This window comes from Drosophila virilis, chromosome 3 (assembly GCF_030788295.1).
Source record: "Drosophila virilis strain 15010-1051.87 chromosome 3, Dvir_AGI_RSII-ME, whole genome shotgun sequence".
NCBI lineage: Eukaryota > Metazoa > Arthropoda > Insecta > Diptera > Drosophilidae > Drosophila > Drosophila virilis.
In genome coordinates this window covers 16,850,668-16,864,675 of record NC_091545.1, presented here as the reverse complement: position 1 = coordinate 16,864,675, position 14,008 = coordinate 16,850,668, and the positions used below count along the sequence as shown (strand labels likewise).

At 40.2% G+C, this 14,008-nt stretch overlaps 2 protein-coding genes across 2 annotated transcripts in view; one reads left to right on the top strand and one right to left on the bottom strand.

Annotated features, from left to right (window-relative positions):
- The window catches only part of olf413 (DBH like monooxygenase olf413), a 140,104-nt gene that overhangs the window by 24,897 nt on the left and 101,199 nt on the right, over positions 1–14,008 (bottom strand). The window lies entirely within an intron of this gene.
- On the top strand, positions 2,102–2,751 carry LOC6622488 (uncharacterized). Its single transcript, XM_002047673.4, has 2 exons — positions 2,102–2,377; positions 2,438–2,751. Exons 1-2 carry the CDS (start codon positions 2,162–2,164, stop codon positions 2,654–2,656), a joined length of 435 nt encoding a protein of 144 aa, XP_002047709.2. The 5' UTR covers positions 2,102–2,161; the 3' UTR covers positions 2,657–2,751.

Here is a 14,008-nt window from a genome sequence, read left to right as displayed (position 1 = left end):
GTGCCCGCGAGCGGGGAGTACCATATTCCACTCCGCTCTGCTCCCCTTCCCTCCTCGGCTCACTCTGTTTGTACTTGACTCGTATGCCTCGGGGGCTTTTGGAAGCCAACAGTCAGCTGTCATTGTGTGCATGTCATGTGCACGTGTGTGTGCTTATGTGTGTGTGTCTGAAGCGACACAACAACAATAACAACACATATAGCAAACATGGCAGCGCCACAGAGAGGGTGCATAAGAGCGGAAGAGAGAGCGAAAGAGAGAGAGAGGTGCAGGGCAGGGTGTCGGAGATTGTAAAAAAAATCTGCAACCCGGTCAGGGCATCCATTTGAATTCATTGTGGCAAAGTGCCCATTGTAGCTGTTAAGTGGAACTGTAGAGCACCATGTTCGACAATTGACGGCCAGGGCAGCCAGGGCCATGCCCAGGACAGCGACAACAACGACAACTACAACGACAGCGACAACAACGACGAGTCCTTGTCCACTTGTTCATTTTGCCAGCAACGAGGAGACAATACTTTAATTAACAATTCCCTTACCGCCCACCGCCTACCGCCCCCGATGCCGGCAAGCATATCGCCCCCGCCTTATTCATAGCAAGTCTGCAAAAAACCTGTACAAATGACTCGGTTGCCCGCTGTCCGGGCAAACACTGCGGGCGGCTGCGGCAAACGCGCTAACCGGCCGGCAATCGCTGGCCAGCTGGCAGCAAAAACAACAACAACAACAACAACTCTTTTCGGGTGCAGTTTTAAAACATTTGCCGTGCGACAGGCGCAGCACAAAAGTCATTAACGTGGCTACGGCGCTGCTGGACATGGCCCAGTTGTAAAAACATGACCACTGTGAAAAAAAACTCAACAGTCATTCGGAAGCAAAAATGATACACGATCTCGCAAGCCGACTTCCAAATGCTCTTCATGCAAGGCTAGTTTATGCTAGAATATCAGCTTGAAAGTGTGAAAAGAAATCGGAAATCTCGGAAGGGAATTTGCAAAAAAAAAAATACTGTATTCAAGAAAAATGAATATTTTAAATTGAAAACTCGCGTTTTCTCACTGAACTCCCATTACAAATATACATGTATATTAAAAGCATGTTTTAATAGCCTGTAATAATGAACTTGCTTACAATCTTTATGCTAATATTTTCAGGCAACAGACCTTCCCTTTGTTGGTTTTAATGAGCAATTTTAAATAAAGGTCCTTACAGCCAGGACTGCAGTCGGTTGTTCTAGCCGAGCTCTAGCCTCAAGGTTCAGTTGTTTCATAACTTTGTTTTCCATATACTTTTTTAAAAATGTATTTGAAACAAGGTTGATCTCTGCCCTATGTTATTTTAACCCATGCTTCTGCGTGTCCCGCAAAAATGTTAGCTTTTATACTGTTTGGCTGTTTATGTAGGAAATAAATATGAAATGAAAATGAAATATGTTGAAATTTGGGACATGTTCGCAATTAGAAAAGACAATACTTGTGTGCACATTTCTTACACGCGCCATAAATATCATATATTTAGCCACACAGTTCCACAAAATAGCAACAGCCTTTGGGCATCGTAGTGTATCAGCACGTAGAAACAAAGTGTGAAAAAGCCTGAGACGAACTATGCACACGCACGTAGAACAACAGGAACAACAGAAACAACAACAATAGCTGAGAGTCGACAACTAAAATGAAATGAAAGGCTTCAGCAAGGATTACAACCAAAAATTAATGAAAGCAAACTGGCTACAGTCATTTGGTGTGTGGTCAACGTTTGGCCAGGGACTTAATTGCCAAAGACTATGAAGGGATGAGCGTCAGCCGGGTGGGGTGTGTGTGTGTGTGTGTGTCAGCTGTTGGGAGCAGAGCAGGAGTACAGGACTGGAGGACAACAGGACTACAGGTGGCTGGCACTTTGCTGACTCTTGGCTAATTGTAAAATGCGCCGGTACAAGGACTCATTAGAGTCGTGGTTACGGCCCAAAAAACCTGCAAGGATTGCAGCTAAACGCTTGCCTGAACACAAAATGAGGTCCAAGATCTGAGGTGCTCGGTTTAAGTGCACTCGAAATACGTTTGGGCTTTTGTTAAAGCAGGCTTGAGCTGGCATTCCCAGTGCTGTCAAGCGGATATCATAGTTCAGTTGTTATTTTCACTGAATCGAAATTAAATTGAAAAATGCTCGCTCATCGTCAAGCTAATGTAATCCCGCGTCTGTCGGGCCGTGACAATTACAAGGAATGGAGCCACAAGGTGGAACTGCATATGCGCATCCAAGAAATGTGGCCCGCTGTGATCTCACCGCCGGTGCCCATTAAAACCGAGATTGAACAGGAGGATTATATATTTGTTGCCTCGCGCAAACGCATCTACATACAGTGTCCCGATTCCTTGGTAAGAGCAGAGCAAAGCTCTATTCATAAATATCGCTTTGAGGTATTTCTCTCTTTTCAGAATCGCAAAGTGAAGTTATTTTTGTTTAGATTCATAGAACCTATGATTATTATGCCTGGTTATGCTGAATTGAGTGTACCCTGTCTTTGGCATCAACTGAAACGTCACTATGGCCATCTAGATGAGTCCAAACGGAAGCTGAATGCAAAGCTGCAGAAGAAAAGCAAGAAAATCAAGTTGGCCAAGGAGCAGGAAAATTCCATACGAATAAATCCATGAGAGAAGTATCTTTTTATAAGCCAGGTTGTTGTGTTAAATTTTTGTTGTTCATTTTGGTCGTTAGTTAAAAAGCACTAATAAAAAGTAGGTTTGAAAACCAATTGGTGCCTTAAGCCGCGTAAGATTATTGCTCAGGCATAATATTTAAGGCCTCAACTATCAACTAATAATTGAACAAAAATCTGAATTTGTAAAGCCTAATTCACAAAGCGAACCTTAAAATAGAAAGTTGGTTTAAGCCGTTTGACACCCATTCAATATGTCGGGTTTGCAGTTTTGAAATTTAAAAGCTCGTCAAAAATCATTTTTCAATAAGTTTCGTATTGTGTTTATAGTAACTTATTTTTGTAGCTTTATTTTTTAGCCTTAACACTTTACAATTATATTTCAATTGAGAAAAAATAATTGCTTTCAGCTTTCAGGTCTCTATTTAACTAATCCGCTAAAGAGCTCGGTTCATGGTAAACAATATAATTTCGGTCTCAATTCGATTCAAAATGGGTTTCCAGCCACGTTGACACGGAGTTATGGGCCTTGGTCTTGGTAAGTAAGGCCATGGCTCTTTGATTTTATCATTCTGAGGAGCACATCTCATTAAATCTATCGCAATTTTATTGATTTTCTTTGTATGCCGACATAAATTATTGTGTTTAACTTGCCCAAATACACAGCCCAGTCTCGCACACACACACACACACACACACACACAGATACACACGTACGCACACCTCAAACTTTATAGCCCATTACGATTGTGTTGTTGTTGTTGCAGCTGTTGCATTGTTATTCCTCGTGTTGCTGCTGCTCTTGTTGGCTGCTGTTGAGTCGAGTTGAGTTGAGTTTTTGTTTTGTTTTGTTGCCACTTGCGTTTTGCCATCTCAACGCGTTTTAATAATGGTCCAATTGTCCCAGAAGCGAATACGAAGCGAAACGAAACGTACGCCAAGTTGGCGCTGCTAATGGCTAATGGTCAAGTGGTCAAGTTGAACCGTGTCCTGGAGCTGGTCACTGTCTCGGCCTCGGTCTCGGTCCCGGTGTCGGACCCGGTCTTGGCCCTGTTCTGGTCAGCCACTGTTTGCAGGAGCCACAAAACTTGCTCTTTGCCAAGCTTGTTTAATGTGCACGTAATTGAAATGCATTTACAATTGAATTATAAATAGAGCAAAATACACACACACACACACACGTACGCACACGAATGCAGATACATACATATAGGAAAATTCACACTTGTGTAGTTGCAGACATACGTACATGACCCCGTTGGCCCCGCTGCACTTAAACAATAAAAGCAACGAGTCGCTTTGTTAAAGTTTCAGCAGCAGCTGAGCTTGCAACTAGCAACTGGCAACGGGCAGCGGGCAACTGGCAACTGGAATCAAATCAACCGTTCCCCAGAAGCATTTCAAGAGGTGTCTTTGTCTGTGTGCACCAGGTTGCCATGGTCACGTCGAACATTTCAGACTCATGTGTGTGTGTGTGTGGGTGTGCTCCTGACTGTGCTCCTATTCCTCTGTGAGGCATTGCCAATTCAATCATCAATGGGTTTTTCGTGCGCTGCTGCAAACGTCTGTGGCCTGCAACTTTCTGACAGCTGATTTCAATAACTAATATGCAAAGTGGCAGATTGGCCATGCCACACCCACACGACTCTAACCTGCTTACCCCCGGCAACTGGCGCTTTTCCCCCTCGACAGCCCCTCGATACCTGTTGTTGAGTTTTTGTTGTGCTCTAATTGCCGTGTCAGTCGCTCTGATTGCAGCAGTCAGCAGCAGGCTTTGTTGATAGGCTTTTTATATGCAACCAACAGGCGCACACACACACACGACAGGCTTATGTGCCAAAATTCTCAGACTAATCGCCTAGTCTGTGTCCCATTTAGCTTTCATTCTGTTGTGGGCTCCTAAGTGGCTTAATGATTTTTGTTGCATTCAATTGAGTCATTTTAACTAATGCTGTGTGTTGTGCGTGAGTAAGTGTGTGTGTGTGTGTGTGTGTGTGTGTGTGTGTGTGTGGTGTGGCATTGTGTGTTTTGTGTTCTAGTCGGAATTGACATTAATTGAATTTATTTATGACAAGTGCGGCAGCTTTTGCAGCTGCACTTAAACGCAGCAATCTAATTAAACTTTCTCCACATTTTCTAAACAGGTGTTGTTCTTTTTGTTGCCACTGTGTTGAGTATAGGATTAAATTAAATAAGACGATTTTAACAAGCTGACGGGTGTGCTTATTATTTCAAATTTCAGTTGAGGTTTAACTAACGAATTTGATAGCTATTTAAAATATTCCCAATTTAAAGCAGCTTTTTTACATTATATTTCTGCATTTATCTTTAGCTTTAGTTTGTCTTTTCTAAGTTTTTAAACGCAACGAATTTTTTTTTTGACTACCATCTTATGCTATTAATATGGCTTTGGGAGTTTATTTTGAGCACTTTGTGAGTGGCTTTTCTGTCGATTGCTTTGAAGTTTGAGAGCCCAAAAAAGTATGCAACAGAATGTATATTGCATGCTGCTTGAAAGCCTTTGGCAGTGCCACATCCCACACACAAACACACACACACACACGCACACGTAGACAGAAACACTCACATGGCCATTAACCCAGCCATTGCAGTTGGATTTAAGCGTTTCTCTCACTCGTCAGTCGCCACTTGCGCCGCTGCCAACCAAACAAAAATGCGCATAATTCCCGCTAAAAGTTTGAACTCCCGCACAAACTCTGAAGCTGGTACAGGTTCGGCCAGGGACTAAACGTTCCGTGCCATGCCACTTCCACTTCCATTTCCACCTCCATTGCCATAGCCATAGCCATCGTTCTCGTCATCGTATATTTGTCAAGCAAATGGAATAACCGTTGCAATTGCAACAACGTCAAAGCCAAACAAAAATGTTATTTGCCGCTTTGCCCAAAAATCAAGTACACAACCAAACCAAACCAAAACAGGCAAACGGCGCACCAGAGCCGAAGCATGTGTAGTCCGGACCCAAAAAGTGGTCGCTGTTGGACTCTGCGACTCGCCATCATGTCCAGGATGCTATTGTGTGGGTGTGCGCGCGTGTGTATGTGCGTCTGCCTGTGGGTCTGGCAACGGCTCGCATAGTCGCTTTATTAAAGCTAAAACCTGCATTGTCCCCTTTTACACATGAGTTGTGAGTTGCAAGTTGCGAATTGCGAGTTGCACGGCGCGGCGCGGCAAAGCGCAGCCTCCTCTTGTATAAACTGGCAGAGATTCGCATGAGCTTCACAGTAACAGGCAATCGGAATGGTCAGAGCTTATAATGCTCTACACGAGTGCTGGATAATACACATTTGACGAATTGTGCGTTCTTTGAATTGGGTACGTACTAGCTGAGGATTATTAACGAGTTAAGTTTTCCAACAAGTCAAATTGCACAGAAACTCGTTATATCTGGTGCACCATACTGAATAGTTGCTTATGCCTCAAGTCAATAGTATAGCTGGTCCAAAATATTTTCAAATATATAACAATTTTTTGCCTTGACTGATCTACTACAATTTTACAACACTTAAAAATAGGATTTAGGATTATGGCAAACAGTGTTGTAAAACTAACAGAAATGCTTCACCTAATCAATTCTTAAGGCCTAATATGTAATTTTATCGATGTTAAAAAATATTTCAAAAGTTTAAATAGCTCTAGTTATTTAACATAAAGTAAGGCTTTCGATTGAAATTCAATGAGAAGTGAACCATTTCACAACACGGCTTCGATTCTGGTTTTAATGTAAAGAGTAGTTTGCAATTTTCAATTTCACACAAATGCATTCCCTCCTAAATTTTTGCTTATATGGGAATTTTGCTTTCAGAGCATTCGGGTGTCGACTTGGCTGGGATTTAGCCATTTTCTCTTGTTGCGCTTCACTTTCGGGCTGTGATTTTCGCGTTTTGCGCGTAAAGTTTGCTCAATGTGTGCGAGTGTGTTGTTGTTGCCACTGCAGCTCCTGTTGTGTGCACTTGAAGTGCATGTGAAACGTGTGCTGGCCAAAAAAACAGAAACAAAACCAAAGCAAAAAAATAAAAGAAGCCCAGACGCAGGCAACACCAAAGCTAAACGCAACGAGAAGCGTTTGTTTTAATGCCCTAAAGCGACAAATATTGGTAGAGCAGAGAAGAGCGGGCAGCGGGCTGCAATACAAAGCTCTGTGTGGGATTTAACAGCCAAAGTAATGCAATGACAAACAAAAGCAACCAGTGAGAGCCAACCATGAGTCAAGAGCGGCAGCAGTTGGTTTTCGCCGAATGCTGCGGCTGGGCGCGGTTGCAATTTTTGGCCATTTTTCAGTTAGTTGAGTGTTTTAACTGTTTTGCTTGTTGTTGTTGTTGCTCTGTATTTGCTGTATTTTGGTGCAGCCAAGGCAATAAATAACCAGTCAAGCTTGCCAGCTGGATTAGCCATCCAACGTTTTAACGTGCATGTCAAATGCAACAGGCCAAGAGAATCAAGACCAAAATGTGCACATCTTTCGGGCGAATTGTAATTAAGCCCTGGCAGCCAGTTCCTGCTGTTCGGCAACGCCAGTTGCAAATAAAAATAATTAAATAATAATAAAATGGCAGGGAAAACCGCAAACATCATACGGTTACATTTTTGCCCCACCGAGCAGAGCTGTAAAACCAATTTGTTTATAAAAACTATGGGGTTAGACTCTGGCATAAAGTGTGCGCATTGTTGGTAACCTGTAGTTATTTTATTTTATTATTTATGGTTAAATGGTGCAGCGTGCCCCCCTCCCCACTCCCTCCCGACCCCACCCACAGCCTGGTTCGTCCAGAAAAAGCTAACTCGTTTATTAAATTCATTTCGTAGTCGTCTTTTTTTTTTTTTTTGTATTTTATTTTGAACATTTTTATTTTTGTTCATTTTTATATAGTTTTCATGCCGCGCCAGTAACCAAATAAGCCACAAAACCCGAGCAGCTAAGCAACTAAGACACACACACACACACACAGATTGCGAGAGAGAGTGGTGGGAGGGGGAGGGGGTATACACACATACACACACACAAAGTAACCGCAAAAAAGTGGTCAGTTGGCCAAAAACTAAACGAAATGTAATAAAGCAACGGATATGCCAGTTTGCTTGAACTCTGCAGCAAGCTGGTAATAGGAAAACGGGGGGCATAGAGAAAAACTGTGCTATGCAGATAGTTGGGATGGCTCTTAGTGGAGAGGCAAAAGCACAACACAATAAATGAATATGAATTAGGCAACAAGCTGCATGCTAAAAAGGTCTCTGGCTTGGCAAAAGAAAAAAGAAACACTGCTGCAATATTTAAGGAGAGTTTGATATGTTAAGGTCAGCTCCGAATTTCCGTGCAGTGCCAGGTCCAAATAAAAGCAGCAATCTTGAATTACTGCTTTATTCAATCATTAATTCTTTGTATACTATTTACTTGGGTTGCAATTTAGCAATTTCAAATTGTTGGCAATTCCCCCAAGTAACGAAGCGCCTTGCACAACTTGCGCAACTTGCTGACTGCAGTTGAAATGGGCTTCAAGGACTTGAAGGACCTAAATCTAGTTGCAGCTACACCTTTGCTTGGCTTTCGGCCTGCCTAAATGTCATTTGCTTGCAGCTGTGCGGGGCTGCAGCTATATTTTTAGTTATGCCCTTGTGATTTTTTTCAGTAAAAGGTTAAAAGCATTTTATATGCAATATTATGCAAAAGGTATTAGGATTTTGTTACGAAATATGTAACGCTTAGCAAAAGAATTGTCGAAGGCTACAGCTAGGATATAGCCATAAATTTACTATATCTAATGAAATATGATCATCCATATATATTTAGTGGGGATATCGTTATATGCACGTGATCTAGGAATTATTGGCTTGAAACGGTTTTCCTCTCGCTTCTTGCTTTTTTTCCCAAGATATTGATATCATGGAGGTAATATTTTCCTGATATAGTCTATATACATATAGCTAGAAGGGTATATTATCTTCGGCAACCCGAAGAATGCGTTTTATTTATTTTTATTATGTCGCTCACTTTTTTTGAGTCAACTCTGGATTTTAAAAGCAAAATTTAAATCAATTTAAGTTAAATTGTGTTGCATACTTTTATGTTCGTTTGGAAAAGTTTTTTTTTATTTTTTGTTGCAGAGCTATTAAATTTTTAAGTGCCACGCGGAGACCACAAGATCCACAAACACCACAAAAGCAACCGCTAGCCATCATTTCCCCTTCCGCTCGGCCCTTTGCACCGCCAGCTCTCCACTAGCTCCTCACCAGCTCCCCACTAATAATTCATTATAAAAGTCAGTGCTTTGGTTTGGTTTTTGCGTTTTGCTGTGACGCGAATTCCGCCTTAATACTTATTCAACCCCCTCTTCCCTCCACCCCCACCACCCTTCCAATGTAAGTTTCGAGCTTATGTCGTGACAAACTGCACACATATGTGTGTGACCATATATGTCGTGTGTATGTATGTGTGTGTGTGAGTGTTTGTGTTCATGTTTATGGCACCATTTTGCACAAAAGTCAAAGCAAGAAATAAGGAGTTGCGGTCATTCCCTTAATCCATTTCGTCTTATTTTCAGCATACTTAAAACGAAATATTTGTATTTTGTTTGAAAGAAAATATAAACGAACTTTACTGCCAACATATGAGAAAGGTGGATTTTTCTTCACGCGTTCACTTAACCCAATGAAATTGCATTCGATTTCGATTTCAAACCAAGCTGAGGGAGAAAAGGTTTTTGGGAATTCGTGACACTTATTGCGGGCATTGCTTTAGCTATGGGGGTCGACCCTCTTGTAAGTGTTGAAAATTACTGTCGACTTGACTTGTTGCCTTTTTGTTTTGCCAGCTTGCAATGCCAAACTACAACAACTGTAACAACAACAATAACAATTACCGACTTTGCAAATGTGTGTGTGTGTGTGTGTGTGGAATGCGAGTGTGTTGAAAGTTATTATGGGTTCCCGGGCCAGGACCCGGACCCAGACCCAAAGGCCCATTAATGGGCAAAATTACTGTTTACAAGTATAGCAGGCACCGAGCACCACTCACATAGAGACGCCACGAACCCAGCACCACTTTGCAGTGCAAGTTTCGTGTTAAAATAATAAACACATAGCAAAAATTGTAGCAGCATGTGTGTGGCAAGCAGACTGCATAATTCCATTACAGAGCCGCATGCCCCAAACTCGAGGCGCGCAGTCTGCCTGCCATAAACTATAAACTATTTTATAGCAATATTTTTTCGATGTGCCCAAACTCTTCAGCGTTAGTTTACACGGCAAACATGTACTTCGCTTTCTACTTATACAGAGCACACATAAAAAGCGTGAGTGTGAGAAGAGTTTAAGAAAAACACAAACAAGCTCAAAAATGGTCGAACAACTCGCTGCTGCAATTTTGTGCACATTAGCGCATCAATCTCGACTTATGGCCTGTATATAGGATATCATCTAGTCGATCACATGTGATTGGAGCATTTTTACTTGTTTTTCTCTTGTTGTGCACAATTTTTGCATTTTAAATTGCCAGACAGCGAAATGTTGTGGCGAGTATGAACAATAACTACAACAACAATAGCACCAACGGGTCGAACAACAAGAACAACAAACAATGTAGCACAATATGAAATTATTCTAATGACAATTAGTGTTAATTGTCACTTACGGGCTACAGAATGTTGTACGTGTGTATTGTAATTTGCCATGCTTAGAGAAAATTTGCATTTAAAATTAGTTCTTCTTTCTTCTGGCAGTTGTTGTTGTTGTTGTTGTTGTTGCTGCTTTGTTTTTGTAATTTTGCAATTTCAATTTGAGTTTAGCCCAAGCAAATAATAACATGAAAGTCATGAACAAACTGTCCGCATTAATGCATTAATTGTAATTACTTAATTATTTGCATAAATCAAAGTTTTGTTGTAAAGTCGCCTGAACATTAATTTTAATGAAAAAGGACATTTTCCCCATTTATTGAGAAGCCACTCAAAAAGTTTGCCATGACGCCCAATTTGCAGATCGCCGCATAAAGGAATAAATTAATAGATTGATGAAAATCACTCGAGCTACTTAATGACAATTTTATGTAGCTCGTCAAGTTGTCGTTTTGCGTTTTATTATTGGCTCAATTTAATTGCGAAGGACTATAGAGTTTTTAATGATTAGCTGTGGATGGTAATTAAAATCCAAAAGATTTTAATTAATCGTAGGGAACTGTGTCTTTTGTTTAAAATATATTGTAAATTCAATGAAATTTATAAACAATGGCACAAAAGTTTTTGGAAATTAATCAGCAAAACAGAGGAAGATAAATTTAATGTTTGGCCATAAATTCAAAATTCTAAACGACAATGATTTAGTTCTATGTACTAGGTGTAAAAATATATATATTTTATAATTATTTCATCTATCGCTTCGCTCAAACAATGTTGAAGATAAATGGAAGCCACAAACATATACTACAACAACAAAAAATGAGAAAAATTCATAATAATCACAGCTTGAACTAAACGGAAAAGATTGTTTAAATTGAAATAGTCCAGGAGAGAGAGGGGACCATCATCAAGATATGCCCATTTTCCACTTTCTTTCTCAGTCTCTCTGTCTGTCTGCCGCAGTTAACATTCACATCTATCTCTCTCTCTCTCTTTCTCTTTGTGGTATTGCTATGTAAAGTGTTTCCGTCAAATGGCGTCTGACAAACTTGGTAAATGGACTGCACGCCCCGCCACATAAAGTGGGCGGTTACATTTGGGAAGGCCGCGAAATCTGAACGCAAGAATCAAATTGAAATGACGCACTTAATGGCATTTATGGTTTATGCGCATTTTATTATAATGTGACTTCGATTCTCCATCGGGCTGTCTGCAAATTTTCCACTTTTGGCCATTTCATTTGGTTAAAGAGAGCGGGACCGAGACGAGGGTTGACCAACTGTCGCCGACTGCAGAGTCACCCTCTCGCACGACTCTTTTTGGCCAATTGGTAATTTTGTTATTAGTCACGCTCTTTGCGCTTCATTAATGTTCATTACACACAAATGAACCCACATCGATTGATATTTCTCGTCGTCTGGCGGTTACAAATGCCCGTCATATACATACATATTCTATCTAAATATATATATATATATATTTTTTTTTTTTTACGAATTGCGGTTGACATTTTGCGGCGTGCAATAAACTCGTTTTATTTAGCTGGCTGGCAGTTTTTTTTTTTCTATTTTTATTTATGGCTTAAAGGGTTGCTCGCCTTTTGCATTTAATTATAAAAATAAACACACGCTCACATACGCGTATTACAGTGAATTTATTTATATAGCCACGTATATGGATGCATATGGAAAACTTTGAACTTTTGGGTTATGCGTCACATATGCTTGGGTCGAGTTCGAGCCAAGTTCGAGGGGGGTTGCCCGACGTTCACAAGAAATAAGAAAATAAAATTTATTGACGCTGCTTTCTGCACGCTTAATTGAACATTGGCAACTTGAAAGGCTGATCGACTGATTGACTGAGCCACTGAAACGTAATTTTTTATGACCTTTGAAAGTTTGAAGCCTGTTCTTTTTCTGTTCTCTGTTTTCCGTTTATTTTTTTTTCGTATTCTGCTGAATTCCCGGTAGCGAGTTATTTAAAGGGCATTTCATTATGCGCCTAACCAGCTAGAAATGTTGTTTGGCTCCTTGTTGTAGGTTTATTGAAAATGCAGGCGGTTTTTAGTTTTCCTTTTCCTTAGCGTTTTCGTTTTATTTATCCTCTTTTTTTTTGTTTCCATATTGTTTACTTTGGCTTTGCATTATTTTGGGTTAATTTGGTTATCTAATAAAAAATTGAACGAGCCCAAGGGGTTGCCAAAAGGGTGGATTACGGTTGGGGGGGTTGATTATGCCACTTGAGCGGCTTAGGTTAAAACCATATGGTTGGCTTCAGTGCACTTTGAAGTGGCATGGAAAATGTGATAAGCATATTAATATTCTTTTTATTTAGTTTTTTTTTTTTGGTTATGGAAAAACTTTGATTGAAAAATTCAAAAAAAAAAAAGAAGAGAAAAGAAAATGCTGTTATACTGAAAATGGGATAAGCTGTAGAGAATATTTGCTGAAGAGCCTGAATGCGCAGTAGCAAAAAGCGGATTTGAATTTTTTAGCTCAAATCGAAAACTTAAAGTGAAAACTGTTAACGTAATTCTATTATCATATAATTCTGCATGTTTTTCCTGAACTGAGATTTTCATAGCCTTAACATGAGCTGTAATCTATTCTTATTATTAATTATGCTATGATTTTTTCAACCTGTTTATACATTCTTTATTGTTTCCGATATCATGAGTATTTTTTCTGCCTCTCAGTTAATTTCAAGGCACTCAAACCCGACTTTTGTCGCCAATTTCCTGATTGATTACATTTTGTTTCTGCTTGCCATACAAATTATTTGCTTCCCTGAACATTTGCATTCCTTTATTTCTTCTATTTTATTTAATTTGCACAATTGCCGCTCATTAAGCGTAGGTAAAATCCAAACAATTAATAAATTTTTAAGTGCAACGCAAATTATGCACCTCTTGACCGACCTCAAGACCCCTCCACAAAACCAACGCTCGTCAACTGTGGGGCGCACCTGCAACCGCTCTGCACACAATACATTATTAATTTAACTACCCCCAGCTAGCCGACTCTACCCCGACGCTACAAACACGCACAACAAATGGGGCTTAATTTGCCAAATGGTTGTGACCCCTTGCACCCTTTGTCCTGCTTGGGTAGCTTAAAGTTTTTTAGTTTTTATACTCTGTGCACGATGTGCAAATGAGTGTATTAGTTGCTTTTAATTTTAATCAATACAATTGAATCCTGAAATATATCTGTGTATGGCGATAGATGCCAGATAGATCCCAAATAGCACTAGATCCTTAAGTCACAGCTTAAAAGTCGCGGGCTTGCAGTTCTCGACTCATCTACTCGCTTCGCCTGTGTACAGGGTATAAGTGCAAGCAACTTTTTCTTTTGTGGGTGTTGTTAGACGCGCGAATGAACAAAGATGTAAAATACCTTGACTGGAAAATTTGCATAGATGGGTAAAGCGCAACGCAAAGTAAACGAACGGAAATAAAGTAAAGTGAAATAAAGCACAAAAGCAAAGGGAAGCAAAAGTAACAACCGAATTTCCAACTTTGTGCAAACTTAAGCTTAGTGTAAGGCCAGCCAGCAACAAAAATTCATTAAAACTTTGCATTGTGTTTCAAAAATTACGAAATAACAACAACTACAGCAACAACTTCTTATAGAAAGAAAAAGAAAACAACAAGAACAACACCATCAATAACTAGCACATTGCGAACTAATTTGTCTGGCGATTTAGTAAAGATTTGG